Raw genomic sequence first — 13,500 nt, forward strand, 5'->3', positions numbered from 1 at the left:
AAATGAAGAGGAAATAGGCAGTCTACCTGAAAAAGAATTCAGAGTAATGATAGTAAAGATGATCCAAAATCTTGGAAATAGAATGGAGAAAATACAAGAAATGTTTAACAAGGACCTAGAAGAACTAAAGAGCAAACAAACTGATGAACAACACAATAAATGAAATTAAAAATTTTCTAGAAGGAATCAATAGCAGAATAACTGAGGCAGAAGGATGGATAAGTGACCTGGAAGATAAGATAGTGGAAATAACTACCGCAGAGCAGAGTAAAGAAAAACGAAGAGAATTGAGGACAATCTCAGAGACCTCTGGGACAACATTAAACGCACCAACATTCAAATTATAGGGGTTCCAGAAGAAGAAGAGAAAAAGAAAGGGTCTGAGAAAATATCTGAAGAGATTATAGTTGAAAACTTCCCTAATATGGGAAAGGAAATAGTCAAGTCCAGGAAGCACAGAGTCCCATACAGGATACATCCAAGGAGAACCATGCCAAGACACATATTAATCAAACTATCAAACATTAAATACAAAGAAAAAATATTAAAAGCAGCAAGGGAAAAGCAACAAATAACATACAAGGGAATCCCCATGAGGTTAACAGCTGATCTTTCAGCAGAAACTCTGCAAGCCAGAAAGGAGTGGCAGGACATATTTAAAGTGATGAAAGGGAAAAACCTACAACCAGGATTACTCTACCCAGCAAGGATCTCATTCAGATCTGACGGAGAAATTAAAACCTTTACAGACAAGCAAAAGCTAAGAGAATTCAGCACCACCAAACCAGCTTCACAACAAATGCTAAAGGAACTTCTCTAGGCAGGAAACACGAGAGAAGGAAAAGACCTACAATAACAAACCCAAAACAATTAAGAAAATGGTAATAGGAACAAACATATCGATAATTACCTTGAATGTAAATGGATTAAATGCTCCCACCAAAAGACATAGACTGGCTGAATGGATACAAAATCAAGACCCATATATATGCTGTCTACAAGAGACCCACTTCAGACCCAGGGACACATACAGATTGAAAGTGAGGGGTTGGAAAAAGATATTCCATGCAAATGGAAATCAAAAGAAAGCTGGAGTAGCAATTCTTATATCAGACAAAATAGTCTTTAAAATAAAAATTGTTTATTACAAGATACAAAGCAGGACACCACATAATGATCAAGGGATCAATCCAAGAAGAAGATATAACAATTGTAAATATTTATGCACCCTGCATAGGAGCACCTCAATACATAAGGCAAATGGTACCAGCCATAAAAGGGGAAATTGACAGTAATAGTCATAGTAGGGGACTTTAACACCCCACTTTCACCAACGGACAGATCATCCAAAATGAAAATAAATACGGAAACACAAGCTTTAAGTGACACATTAAACAAGATGGATTTAATTGATATTTATAGGACATTTCATCCAAAAACAACAGAATACACTTTCTTCTAAAGTGCTCATGGAACGTTCTCCAGGGTAGATCATATCTTGGTTCACAAGTCAAGCCTTGGTAAATTTAAGAAAATTGAAATCGTATCAAGTATCTTTTCTTACCACAGCGCTGTAAGATTAGATATCAGTTACAGGAAAAAAACTGTAAAACATGCAAACACATTGGAGGCTAAACAGTACACTACTAAATAACCAAGAGATCACTGAAGAAATCAAAGAGGAGATTAAAATATACCTAGAAACAAATGACAATGAAAACACGATGACCCAAAACCTATGGGATGCAGAAAAAGCAGTTCTAAGAGGGAAGTTTATAGCAATACAGTCCTATCTCAAGAAACAAGAAAAAACTCAAATAAACCTAAACTGACACCTAAAGCAATTGGAGAAAGAAGAACAAAATAACCCCAAAGTTAGCAGAAGGAAAGAAATCATAAAGATCAGAACAGAAATAAATGAAAAGGAAATGGAGGAAACGGTAGCAAAGAACAATAAAACTAAAAGCTGGTTCTTTGAGAAGGTAAACAAAATTGATAACCGATTAGTCAGACTCATCAAGGAAAAAGGGAAAAAACTCAAATCAATAGAATGAAACAGAAGAAATAACAATTGACACTGCAGAAATACAAAGGAACATGAAAGATTACTACAAGCAAGTATATGACAATAAAATGGACAACCTGGACGAAATGGACAAATTCTTAGAAAAGCACAACCTTCTGAGACTGAACCAGGAAGAAATAGAAAATATAAACAGACCAGTCACAAGCACTGAAATTGAAACTGTGGTTAAAAATCTTCCAACAAAAAAAGCCCAGGACCAGATGGCTTCACAGGCAAATTCTATCAAACATGTAGAGAAGAGCTAACACCTATCTTTCTCAAACTCTTCCGAAATATAGCAGAGGGAGGAACACTCCCAAACTCATTCTACGAAGCCACCATCACCCTGATACCAAAACCAGACAAAGATGTCACAAAAAAAGAAAACTACAGACCAATACCACTGATGAACATAGATGCAAAAATTCTCAACAAAATACTAGCAAACAGAATCCAACAGCACATTAAAAGGATCATACACCATGATCAAGTGGGGTTTATCCCACTTGATCATGCAAGGATTCTACAGTATAAGTAAATCAGTCAATGTGATACACCATATTAACAAATTGAAGAATAAAAACCATATGATCATCTCAATAGATGCAGAAAAAGCTTTCGACAAAATTCAACACCCATTTATGAAAAAAACTCTCTAGAAAGTAGGCATAGAGGAAACTTACTTCAACATAATAAAGGCCATATATGACAAACCCACAGCCAACATCGTTCTCCATGGTGAAAAACTGAAACCATTTCCACTAAAATCAGGAACAAGACAAGGTTGCCCACTCTCACTGCTGTTATTCAATATAGTTTTGGAAGTTTTAGCCACAGCAGTCAGAGGAGAAAAAGAAATAAAAGGATCCAAATCGGAAAAGAAGAAGTAAAGCTGTCACTGTTTGCAGATGACATGATACTATACATAGAGAATCCTAAAGATCCTCCCAGAAAACTACTAGAGCTAATCAGTGAATTTGGTAAAGTAGCAGGATACAAAATTAATGCACAGAAATCTCTTGCATTCCTATACACTAATGATGAAAAATCTGAAAGAGAAATTAAGGAAACACTCCCATTTACCATTGCAACAAAAAGAATAAAACACCTGGGAATAAGCCTACCTAAGGAGACAAAAGACCTGTATGCAGAAAACTATAAGATACTAATGAAGGAAATTAAAGATGATACAGAAAGATGGAGAGATATACCATGTTCTTTGATTGGAAGAACCAGCATTGTGAAAATGACTATATTACCCAAAGCAATCTACATATTCAATGCAATCCCTATCAAACTACCAGTGGCATTTTTCACAGAACTAGAACAAAAAATTTCACAATTTCTATGGAAACACAAAAGACTCTGAATAGCCAAAGCAATCTTGAGAAAGAAAAATGGAGCTGGAGGAGTCAGACTCCTGGAGTTCAGACTGTACTACAAAGCTACAGTAATCAAGACAGTATGGTACTGGCACAAAAACAGAAATATAGATCAGTGGAACAGGATAGAAAGCCCAGAGATAAACCCACACACATATGGTCACCTTAGCTTTGATAAAGGAGGCAAGAATATACAGTGGAGAAAAGACAGCCTCTTCAATAAGTGGTGCTGGGAAACTGGACAGCTACATTTAAAAGAATGAAATTAGAGCACTCCGTAACACCATAGAGAAAAATAAACTCAAAATGAATTAAAGACCTATATGTAAGGCTAGACACTATCAAACTCTTAGAGGAAAACATAGGCAGAACACTCCATGACATAAATGACAGCAAGATCCTTTTTGACCCACCTCCTAGAGAAATGGAAATAAAAATAAAAATAAACAAATTGGTCCTAATGAAACTTAAAAGCTTTTGCACAGCAAAGGAAAGCATAAACAAGACAAAAAGAGAAACCTCAGAATGGGAGAAAATATTTGCAAATGAAGCAACTGACAAAGGATTAATCTCCAAAATACACAGGCAGCTCATGCAGCTCAATATCAAAAAAAACAACCCAATCCAAAAATGGGCAGAAGACCTAAATAGACATTTGTCCAAAGAAGATATACACATTGCCAACAAACACATGAAAGGATGCTCAACATCACTAATCATTAGAGAAATGCAAATCAAAACTACAATGAGGTATCACCTCACACCAGTCAGAATGGCCAGCATCAAAAAATCTACAAACAATAAATGCTGGAGAGGGTGTGGAGAAAAGGGAACCCTCTTGCACTGTTGGTGGGAATGTAAATTGATACAGCTACTGTGGAGAACAGTATGGTGGTTCCTTAAAAAACTAAAAATAGAACTGCCATACGACCCAGCAATCTCACTACTGGGCATATACCTGGAGAAAAGCATAATTCAAAAAGAGTCATGTACCACAGTTCATTGCAGCACTATTTACAATAACCAGGACATGGAAGCAACCTAAGCGTCCATTGACAGATGAATGGATAAAGAAGATGTGCCACATATATACAATGGAATATTACTTAGCCATAAAAAAGAAACAAAATTGAGTTATTTGTAGTGAGGTGGATGGACCTAGAGTCTGTCATACGGAGTGAAGTAAGTCAGAAAGAGAAAAACAAATACCGTATGCTAACACATACACGTGGAATCTACAAAAAAAATGGTTCTGAAGAACCTAGAGGCAAGACAGGAATAAAGACGCAGACGTAGAGAATGGACTTGGGGACATGGGAAGGGGGAAGGGTAAGCTGCGATGAAGTGAGAGAGTGGCATGGACATATATACACTACCGAATGTAAAATAGATAGCTAGTGGGAAGCAGCCGCATAGCATAGGGAGATCAGCTGGGTGCATTGTGACCACCTAGAGGGGTGGGATAGGGAGATTGGAGGTAGACGAAAGAGGGAGGGTATATGGGGATATATGTATACGTATAGCTGATTCAGTTTGTTATACAGCAGAAACGAACACACCATTGCAAAGCAATTATACTCCAATAAAGAAGTTAAAAAAAATTAAAAATAAGACAGTGATGAGAATTCATTGCACCTTAGGTTTGATGAAATTCAAAAGTTTTCTGCTTTGTGGCCTGCCTAAGAGGAGAGTGGACTTGAAACAATTGTTTATTGTATGCTGGAAGATGGAAGACATGCTGAAGATATAAGATCATGCTCATATAGAATAAAGAACATTCTGAAAATTGTATGTTTCAAGTTATCTTTGAAAAGCATTTAAATTAAGAGACTGAAAATCAATTGATTGATTACTTAAAAGCCAAAAAAGACCCAAGGTACTGGGTAGTAATCAGTGTGGTTTTATGAAGACCCAATTCTATCAATTCAACTTAATTTCTCTTTTTGAAAAAGTGTGTGCTTTTTTAGACAAATAATAGGCCTAAGGGAAATAAATCAAAAGCAGAACATTTCTTTCAATTTTACATGACGTTATTAATGACAAAGTAGGAGGATGGGTGTGGATCAAGCATCTGAGTGAATGTTGTTCCAAAGGTATAGATTTAGCAGTCAATAGCCTCTAAAGTATTTATTATATTTGACTTGTCCATCTACTCAACTTATTGACCTGTTTCTTAATTCCATTTTCTGGCACCTCATAAGTTCAGAAGAGAAATCCAAATGACCTTGGCAAAGTTGATACATGTTCTGATTAAACATGGATATAGTTTTAGCAATGACAGTGAAAGACAGTGTTCTGTCTTATGAGGTTTAATCTTTTTTCCAGGTAAGGGAGCTGGAGAAACGACATTTTGAGGTTCCTTTCAGATACAGTCTATGGCCATACCACCCTAACCAATCTCATCATATACAAAATTATAATAGTTAATATTTTTTAAATTAATGGCTTATAGTAAGGTCTAAGATATATTCTAATAATTGGACATAAATTAATATTATTTTATTATTTAGAATTATATATTATTTAAGATATAAAATAAAATTTAAAATATATTGAGAACCTCAAAAGCTCTTTTTCTGATTGCTTAATTCTTTAAAGATAAATTTTGCTTTAAAGAGATAATAATTATCCCAAACTTTGAGCTTTTACCTTGTTTATAGTTACCAGTCATGATAGGCAATGTATTATTAATTTTTAGCTTGAGGCATGCCACATAATAGGGGAGTGTTCTTAATCTTATGTCATACAACAACTTGGTATTATTATTCTAGTCACCTTTTATAATGTATTATTAGTTCTCAAAGAATATGAGTAAAATAAACTACAATATTTAAATTACATCCAGATTTATATGATGGTTCCAAAGTTAATGTCAGCATTTTGCACTGTTTTGAGGTCATTGTGTGCTGGTTATAAAGATTTCTGGTTGGAGGAATGCTGGATATATCTGTTCTTTTGCTGTACTTGATTGCACATTAAATAAATAAGGATAAACATGTGAACTCTCCCTTCTTCCCTTCTAAAGCAGTGTTAATTCAACTCTATGGAACAGCATAGAATAAAGTTATTATTAACACATTAACTTGTGCCACATTCTAAGTTATGACTTTGTTGCTTTTGTCAGGGTCATCAATGACCTCCCTGTTCCTAAAGTCTGTGATTAATTTTCAGTGTTTTTATATGACCTTTAGCAGCACTTATCACAGCAGCACTTAGAGCAGTCACTCTCTTCTCTTGGAAACAGTTTCTTTACACCTTCCAGGACACCAGACTCTCCTGATCTTCCTTCTGCCTCCCTGGTCTCTCCTCCTCAGTCTCCTTGCTTGTTTTTGCTCTCCCTGACCTTGTCACATTGGGCTGCCACAGGATTTATTTCACTGCCCTCTTCTCCATCTATGCTCGATCCCTTGGAATATTATTATTTTTTATTTGCTTTAAGTACCATTTATGACTCTCAAATTTATATTTTCAGTCCAGAACTCTTCTCCAAATTCCAGACTCCTATAACCGACAACTGCTATACATCTCCACTTGGGTGTCTGATAGACATTGCAAATGTTACGTGCTCAGAACTGAATTCCAGTATTTCCCCGTATCACTTAGTGCCATCTCTATTCTTTTTGTCGCTCAACCGACTCCTCTTTTTCTTTCATATCCTCATCCAATCTGTTAGGAAATCCTGTTGGTTCTACTTTCAAAATATATTCAGATTCTGACCAGTTCTCACCACATCCATTCCCAATACCGTCGACCAAGCCATCATCATCTCTTACCTTGATTATTGCAATAGCCTCTCAGCTGGACTCCCTGTTTCCATTCTTGCCCCCTTATGGCCTTTTCTCAACACAGCTTACATAGTAATTATTTCATAATAAAAGTCCAGTGATGTCACACATCTGTTAAAATCCTTCAGTTCTCCACTTTAGTCAAATTAAAACCCAAAGTCCTTAATCTGCCTGCAAGGTCCTAACACAGTCTGTCCCCCTTGTTACTTTTCTGACCTCATCTCCTTCTGGTCTCCCTCTCCAGCCTTATAAACCCCCTTGCTGTTCTTGAAACAAGCCAGGCAGAGTCCCACCTCAGGGTCTTTGCACTGGCTGTTCCTTTGTCTGGAACACTTTCCTCAGTATTTCCGTGTCCATTCCCTTGTTTACAGGGCTGCCATTTATGGTTCTCACTGAAAGTCATTTATAGGGCTCCTCCGAGGGTTGTGCATTGTCAGCCTGCCCAACTCTGTGCTGTGACTCTGCCCACTTCAAGTCTTTGCATAAATGTCACTTCTCTGTGAGGCCAGTCACAAGTATGCAATTAAATTTGAAGTCATGTTGGCTCTTCTGATCTTGCTTTGTTCTATTTTACACCCCCTCCCACATAGCACTTATCGCTTTCTAATATACAACTTTATTGACTTAACTTGCTATTTGATTGTCTTCTTCCCCTTACTAGAATGTAAACTTCAAGAGGGCAGAGGTTTTCAGTTGTTTTACTTACTCTCTACATTAAATGCCTAGAACAGTGCCTGGCACATAGGTAGGCACTCAACGAATCTTTGTTGAAGAAATAATTTAAGATATCTTGGGTTTTAAGTTGTATTTGAAATAGAGGAGAAGGAAGATGAAATCAATACTTTTTTGAATTAATGTATTTTATCAGATATATTTATTAGGATGTTAAAACTTCAATTATTTTTAGGTTTTATCTTTCAGCTGAGTATGTCCATATGTGCTTTATTCCACAGAATCAATAGCTTACATTCAAAAACTTATTAACTTACTATGAAAACTTATTAACTTATTATAACTCCTTACTATGAAGGAGTTCCAAGTGGTAACATCACTCAGCAGCTGTGTTTGATAAAACCTTTCCAAGTCTGATTAGCATCTTTAGGTCTTTAAGTAGCAGTTTAAAAATCCCTGCATGTTATTTATTGATTAATAATAATAGTATAGCTAGCTTTATTGTTGTTTATGGTATACTATGGTAAAAATGAGGTTATTAAAATACAGATATTGGTTAAGTCATTAACATCATTAGGGAATTAAGCTACAGCAGTTTTTTAAAGTGGCTAAGTAGTGAGCTAGGAGAAGTGACTTTTTTTTTTTTTTTTTAATAAATTTACTTATTTATTTATTTTTGGCTGCATTGGGTCTTTGTTGCTGCACTCTGGCTTTGTCTAGTTGCGGTGAGCGGGGGCTACTCTTCATTGCAGTGCACAGGCTTCTCTTTCCGGTGGCTTCTCTTGTTGCGGAGCAGGGGCTCTAGGTGTGCAGGCTTTAGTAGTTGTGGCAGGCAGGCTCAGTAGTTGCGGCTCGTGGGCTCTAGAGCACAGGCTCAGTAGTTGTGGTGCACGGGCTTAGTTGCTCCGCGGCATGTGGGATTTTCCTGGACCCGGGCTCAAACCCGTGTCCCCTGCATTGGCAGGCGGATTCTTAATCACTGCACCACCAGGGAAGTCCAAAGTGACATATTTATAATACATTTTTATCATGACTTGGTACCCTTTCTGTAAAATGATGACACAGCCAGTGTTTACATGTAAACAAAAGGAGTAAGAGGCTTTTTTCTTATTGATAGGAAAGTGTATCAGAGAATTTGAAGCAATACATATCAATAATATAACAGTCCTTACTAATATTTCATACACATTCAAAGCCTCCATTGAAATGATTTGGAAAAAGGAGTTGGATTACCTTCTTCACAGTTATGATGCCGACTTGGAAATTGGGATCTGTGTTAATGTCGAATGCATCTGCACCATCTCCATCCACAATAGTGTACTTCATCTCTGCATTAATTCCTTCATCCAAGTCCTTGGCGAACACCCTTCCCACAGTAGAGCTAACCGGAGCTGATTCCAACACACTCATCTGATAATGTTCTGTGAGGAAGAGTCAGAACATGCATTTTCTGTAATCTGTTACTACCAAAAAAAAGCCTCTTCAGTATCACATCATGTCCACCATGCTGTGCAAAACATCTTTTTCATGGTCCAAAAGTTAAAACTTGAGTTTTACAGATGAAAAAACTGAGATCCAAAGAGGCTGAGTAAATGTTATTGGGTCATAGCCTGTACTGGATATTTGATAAGTAGGTGCCAAAATACCTTGATCATAATCCTAGGAGTAGGACAGGACAAAAGCAAAAATATTCCTCATCTCAGTGAATCTACCTTCAGAGTGGTAGAAGTATCAATACCTTGCTTTCCAGTCTTTCCTTCCTAATGAACCATTTCCCCAAATGTTAATTACTTCTGAGAAAAATAGAAAAAACATTGTGGTCACAAAGTATGTATTTACTCTGTTCACGTTTCAAATGCCCACATTTTCCTTTGTAGCCTGGCCATCATGCTGAATGCCTGTCTCTATGACCACCTGCCCAAATTTAATGGAGACCAGTGATCTACAAGGAGGACCAGCCATGGAGAACAAACTCCACCAGCTTCAGTCTGTCCGTGCACCTGGCACTGCCCATTGGCAGCTTCTTCATGGACAGATCTCTGAAGCTTCTTGTTCTCTTTTCCAGAATAGAATGCCCCCAGAGTTCTCAAATATGTAAGAAGCTCAGAGCCAGTAATGTTCTCCTTTTCAACTTGATATCCTGAATTCACTAATTCAGTTCATTTTTGTCTCCATGGAGTAATATTTTCATTAACTTACCTTCTCTGGGGCTAAACTTTTTGACATTCTTCGTTATTTTGTCAATCATAACGTGAATGACTAAATATTGTATCAAGCAATCACATTTTCAATATGTACATGGTCTCTCTGATTCTAATATGCATTGCAAGCTGTGGGGATGTGAACCTGGGAAGCCTGGGATGTGACGGCTTGAGTCTCACAAAGATTTGGAGAGGCTGACAGCACCCAGCCAGCTCATAGCACCCTCCCCTGCACAGGAGGAGAAATGATGACTGTTCTTTGCCAGTGTGAGCCAAGAAATTGCTAATGTCTGTACTAAACTGGAGGCACTTGGATTTCATGATCTCTTTACATTCACTTCTAAAGTTGTTGATGGATTAGACTTTTCTATTGCAGAACACGTTTGGGAAAAACAATTTTCTCCAGGAAAGCTGTATGTTCTGTGTTGAAACAAACATATACATATAATTTCTACACATAATGCATTATATTAGAAATAAATAGTCTGAGGTTTTGACATTCCCTTACATTTGGTTCAGTTAAAGGTGACTGAGCTTGTTCAGTATAAAATAGTAGGTGTGTCATTGTGTCAACCACAACTAATCAGTTATGATATTTGTGAAAAAGAGGGAAAATGGGATTTCCAAAATGAAGAATCAGAAGATTAATAATGCCAAAGAGTTTATCCAAGGTAGGTTATGGAATAATGAGATCATTTAAACCTAGTTTTAGCAAATAGGAGAAATAATTAATGGTGAGATAAAGAAAATTTTTTAAAAGTCCAAAAATAATGACTATTTTAGAGGAAGCAGAGATAATGTGTGAACAATGTTTAGAGACACAGATTACTTTTACACATTTCCATTTTGTCTTCCGTGCAACATAATCTGTGTTTCCACTCTATTCTAGGTTCTTCATTATTTAAAAAAAATGACAACTCAAAATGTGTGCTTTAGAATGGTGTTCAGATGTTGCCTTGTGGGGCAGGACTAAAACCCCAGTTATCACTGTATTGTGTTGTGCTTCTGTGAAGCTGCCGTGTTTGCGGTGATATTGAGACAGGCTGGGACCTGGGCCCCTTTGCTGCGGGGCTGCAGTGCTTGCACCTGGACACACCTCTCCTCCAGCAACAAAAGACAGAGAAACTATATGAGGCTAAAAATAACTGGGTGCATGCACAGTTGGGGCAAATTCTGGACAAAAGATACAAAGAGACCAAAAAACCCAAGTGCCACTTTTGAAGGGCCCAGAGCAAAAGCAGGGTACTTCGCCTGCCCCCTGCACACAACACCACCTAAGTGATGGGCAAACCACCCCAGCCACCCCTCTGTCCCGACCCCTGGACACACCCCTACCCTCACCCCGTATAAGGAACGAGCTCGCCCCCGCGCAGGGAGCAAGCAAGGGGAACTGTTGTTTGTTCTCACTCCCTGCTGCTGCAGCGGGGTCCCCAGTAAAGCCTTGCCTGAATTTCTTGTCTGGCCTCTGATCAATTTCTATTGATTAAGGAGGCCAAGAGCCCTGGTAGGTAACAATACAACTTGCCCGCAGTATGTCCAAATCTACGTACTGTGAGCTGTGTAATAACTTCGTTCTTCCCTTTATGCCTCAGAGATACTGTCTAGTGTCAAATTACAAAGCCAAATAGGATCAAGGATGTTCAAGAATCTGTAGTCTACAGTGTGCACAGTGTGAGCCATTCATGAAAAAATAAAGATGGAACCCACAGGGTCAGCAAAGCAATTAAGAAGCCAATCCATATGGCATTTCATAAACTGTTTTCATGATGCGCTACTATTCTGAACTGTAGGACCAATCAACTTAGTAACCTACTTATTTGTACCACTTGTGAAATATTTAATATACTGTCTTTTAGTTTCACGAAATCTCATGGGGACTTTATGGATACCAGTTGTATGTAAATATTTGAGTCCTCTTCCTGTATTTACATAGATGAAATAGATGGCTTACTTGGTTTGACTGACTTAAAATGTAGCTATTCAGCTGGTGGTCTGGTTTTTAGTTTTTAGTTTAGTTGTTGTTGTTGTTTAACCTGATTCCCCTGGTTAAGTCTTTCACCTGGAATTGTGTCTGCTGCTCTCACTTCTCCAACTGCTCCCTCTTAGGCATCTGCTTCTCAAATTCACATTCCGTTCCTGGGCTCCATTCCACAGTCATAGCTCTATATTCCACCTTCCTTAAGGACCTTCAATCTGATTGTCCTGCTGTCACTTCACATTCAAATTGGAATTTGTCTTCCTCCTTCCCTGCCACTAGTTCCATTATGCACCCTCTGTTTCTATCAGTAGTGCAGTTCTTCTCCCTGTCACCCAGACTAGAACATCACTGTCATCTTTGATTCCATCTTCCCTTAGCCAAGAAATCAAGAGACAGAAGTCCATGTTTTCTTACTTGCCCCATTCCACCCCTTCTGCTGTTTCCTTACATCCTTATCAGTTCAAATCTGGACCACTCTAAAAGCCTCCTAACAGACTCTCCTGCTTCTAGTCTCCACCCCTAGCAACCAGTGCTGTACACGGCTATCAAATTAGCCTTCCTTTATGTCTCTCACTTGCTCAAAACCTTTGCAGTGACTTCCATTAGAAATATAACACATTTGAAACACTGAAGAGCAGGTCTTCATTTTAGGGATCTTTGAATGTAAAATTACATTCGCAGCTTTATTTCTAGGTCTTTATATCCCATATCTAGAATGTTGCCCAAAGCAAATATTTTTTGAATGAATGAATAGCTTCCCCCTTCTGGAATGTTTTCCTTTCTTCCTATTTGAATCCTTTATATTCTTCAATCCCCTGCTGAGCTCTCATTCTTTTATTAAGCCTTTACTCATCTTGGTTTCTTGTGAAGGCTTCATTCTACACTAACCTAGTGGCACAGCAAATGCTGCTTCCTGGTTAACTTTTGATGAATATCGAGTATGTACTCCCCAAGTGGACTTTAAGCTTCGCAGGGGCAGAGACTGGGTTTCAGGCATCTTGTGCCCCTCATGCCCAGGGCCCTTACAAAGCAGGTGCTTGGTACCTGATTGGTTAAGGTGGTCAGATGGGTCACTATGTTCACCTCCAGCTTTGGCTTAGTTTCCCTGCATGCATTCTCAACAAGGGCAATATTGCCCCCTAGGGGGCAAAAATTGATTCTTGTTGGGGAGAGGTGAAAAAATCTTAGATATTTATTATATATTACAATGGTTTGTGGCTCTCTAAAGTTCAGCCCTACCCAACAAAATCTTACTACTTAATATTTAATTTTATGGGGAGTGGTCAGGGCATGGCAATCAAGAAAAAAAGAGTTTAAACACTGGTTTAGTTATGGGAAGTTGGTATCTAGAAGGGAAATAGTTATGTGAGAATCTCATGATAAATGTCAGAAAGGAATCCATGAATAATTGAACTCA

General features: G+C 37.9%; 1 protein-coding gene and 1 long non-coding RNA gene across 4 annotated transcripts in view; one reads left to right on the forward strand and one right to left on the reverse strand.

The window, feature by feature from the left end:
• LOC309610318 overlaps window positions 1–13,500 on the forward strand; it is a 382,265-nt gene that overhangs the window by 103,905 nt on the left and 264,860 nt on the right. The window lies entirely within an intron of this gene.
• Window positions 1–13,500, reverse strand: part of CDH20 (cadherin 20) — a 217,199-nt gene that overhangs the window by 52,751 nt on the left and 150,948 nt on the right. For all 3 annotated transcript variants that reach the window (XM_082352984.1, XM_082352982.1, XM_082352983.1), the window contains one exon: window positions 9,138–9,325. In XM_082352984.1, the coding sequence (XP_082209110.1) occupies window positions 9,138–9,325 (188 nt within the window). The remainder of the gene's footprint in view (window positions 1–9,137; window positions 9,326–13,500) is intronic.

Source organism: Balaenoptera borealis (assembly GCF_965194805.1).
Source record: "Balaenoptera borealis genome assembly, chromosome: 14".
NCBI lineage: Eukaryota > Metazoa > Chordata > Mammalia > Artiodactyla > Balaenopteridae > Balaenoptera > Balaenoptera borealis.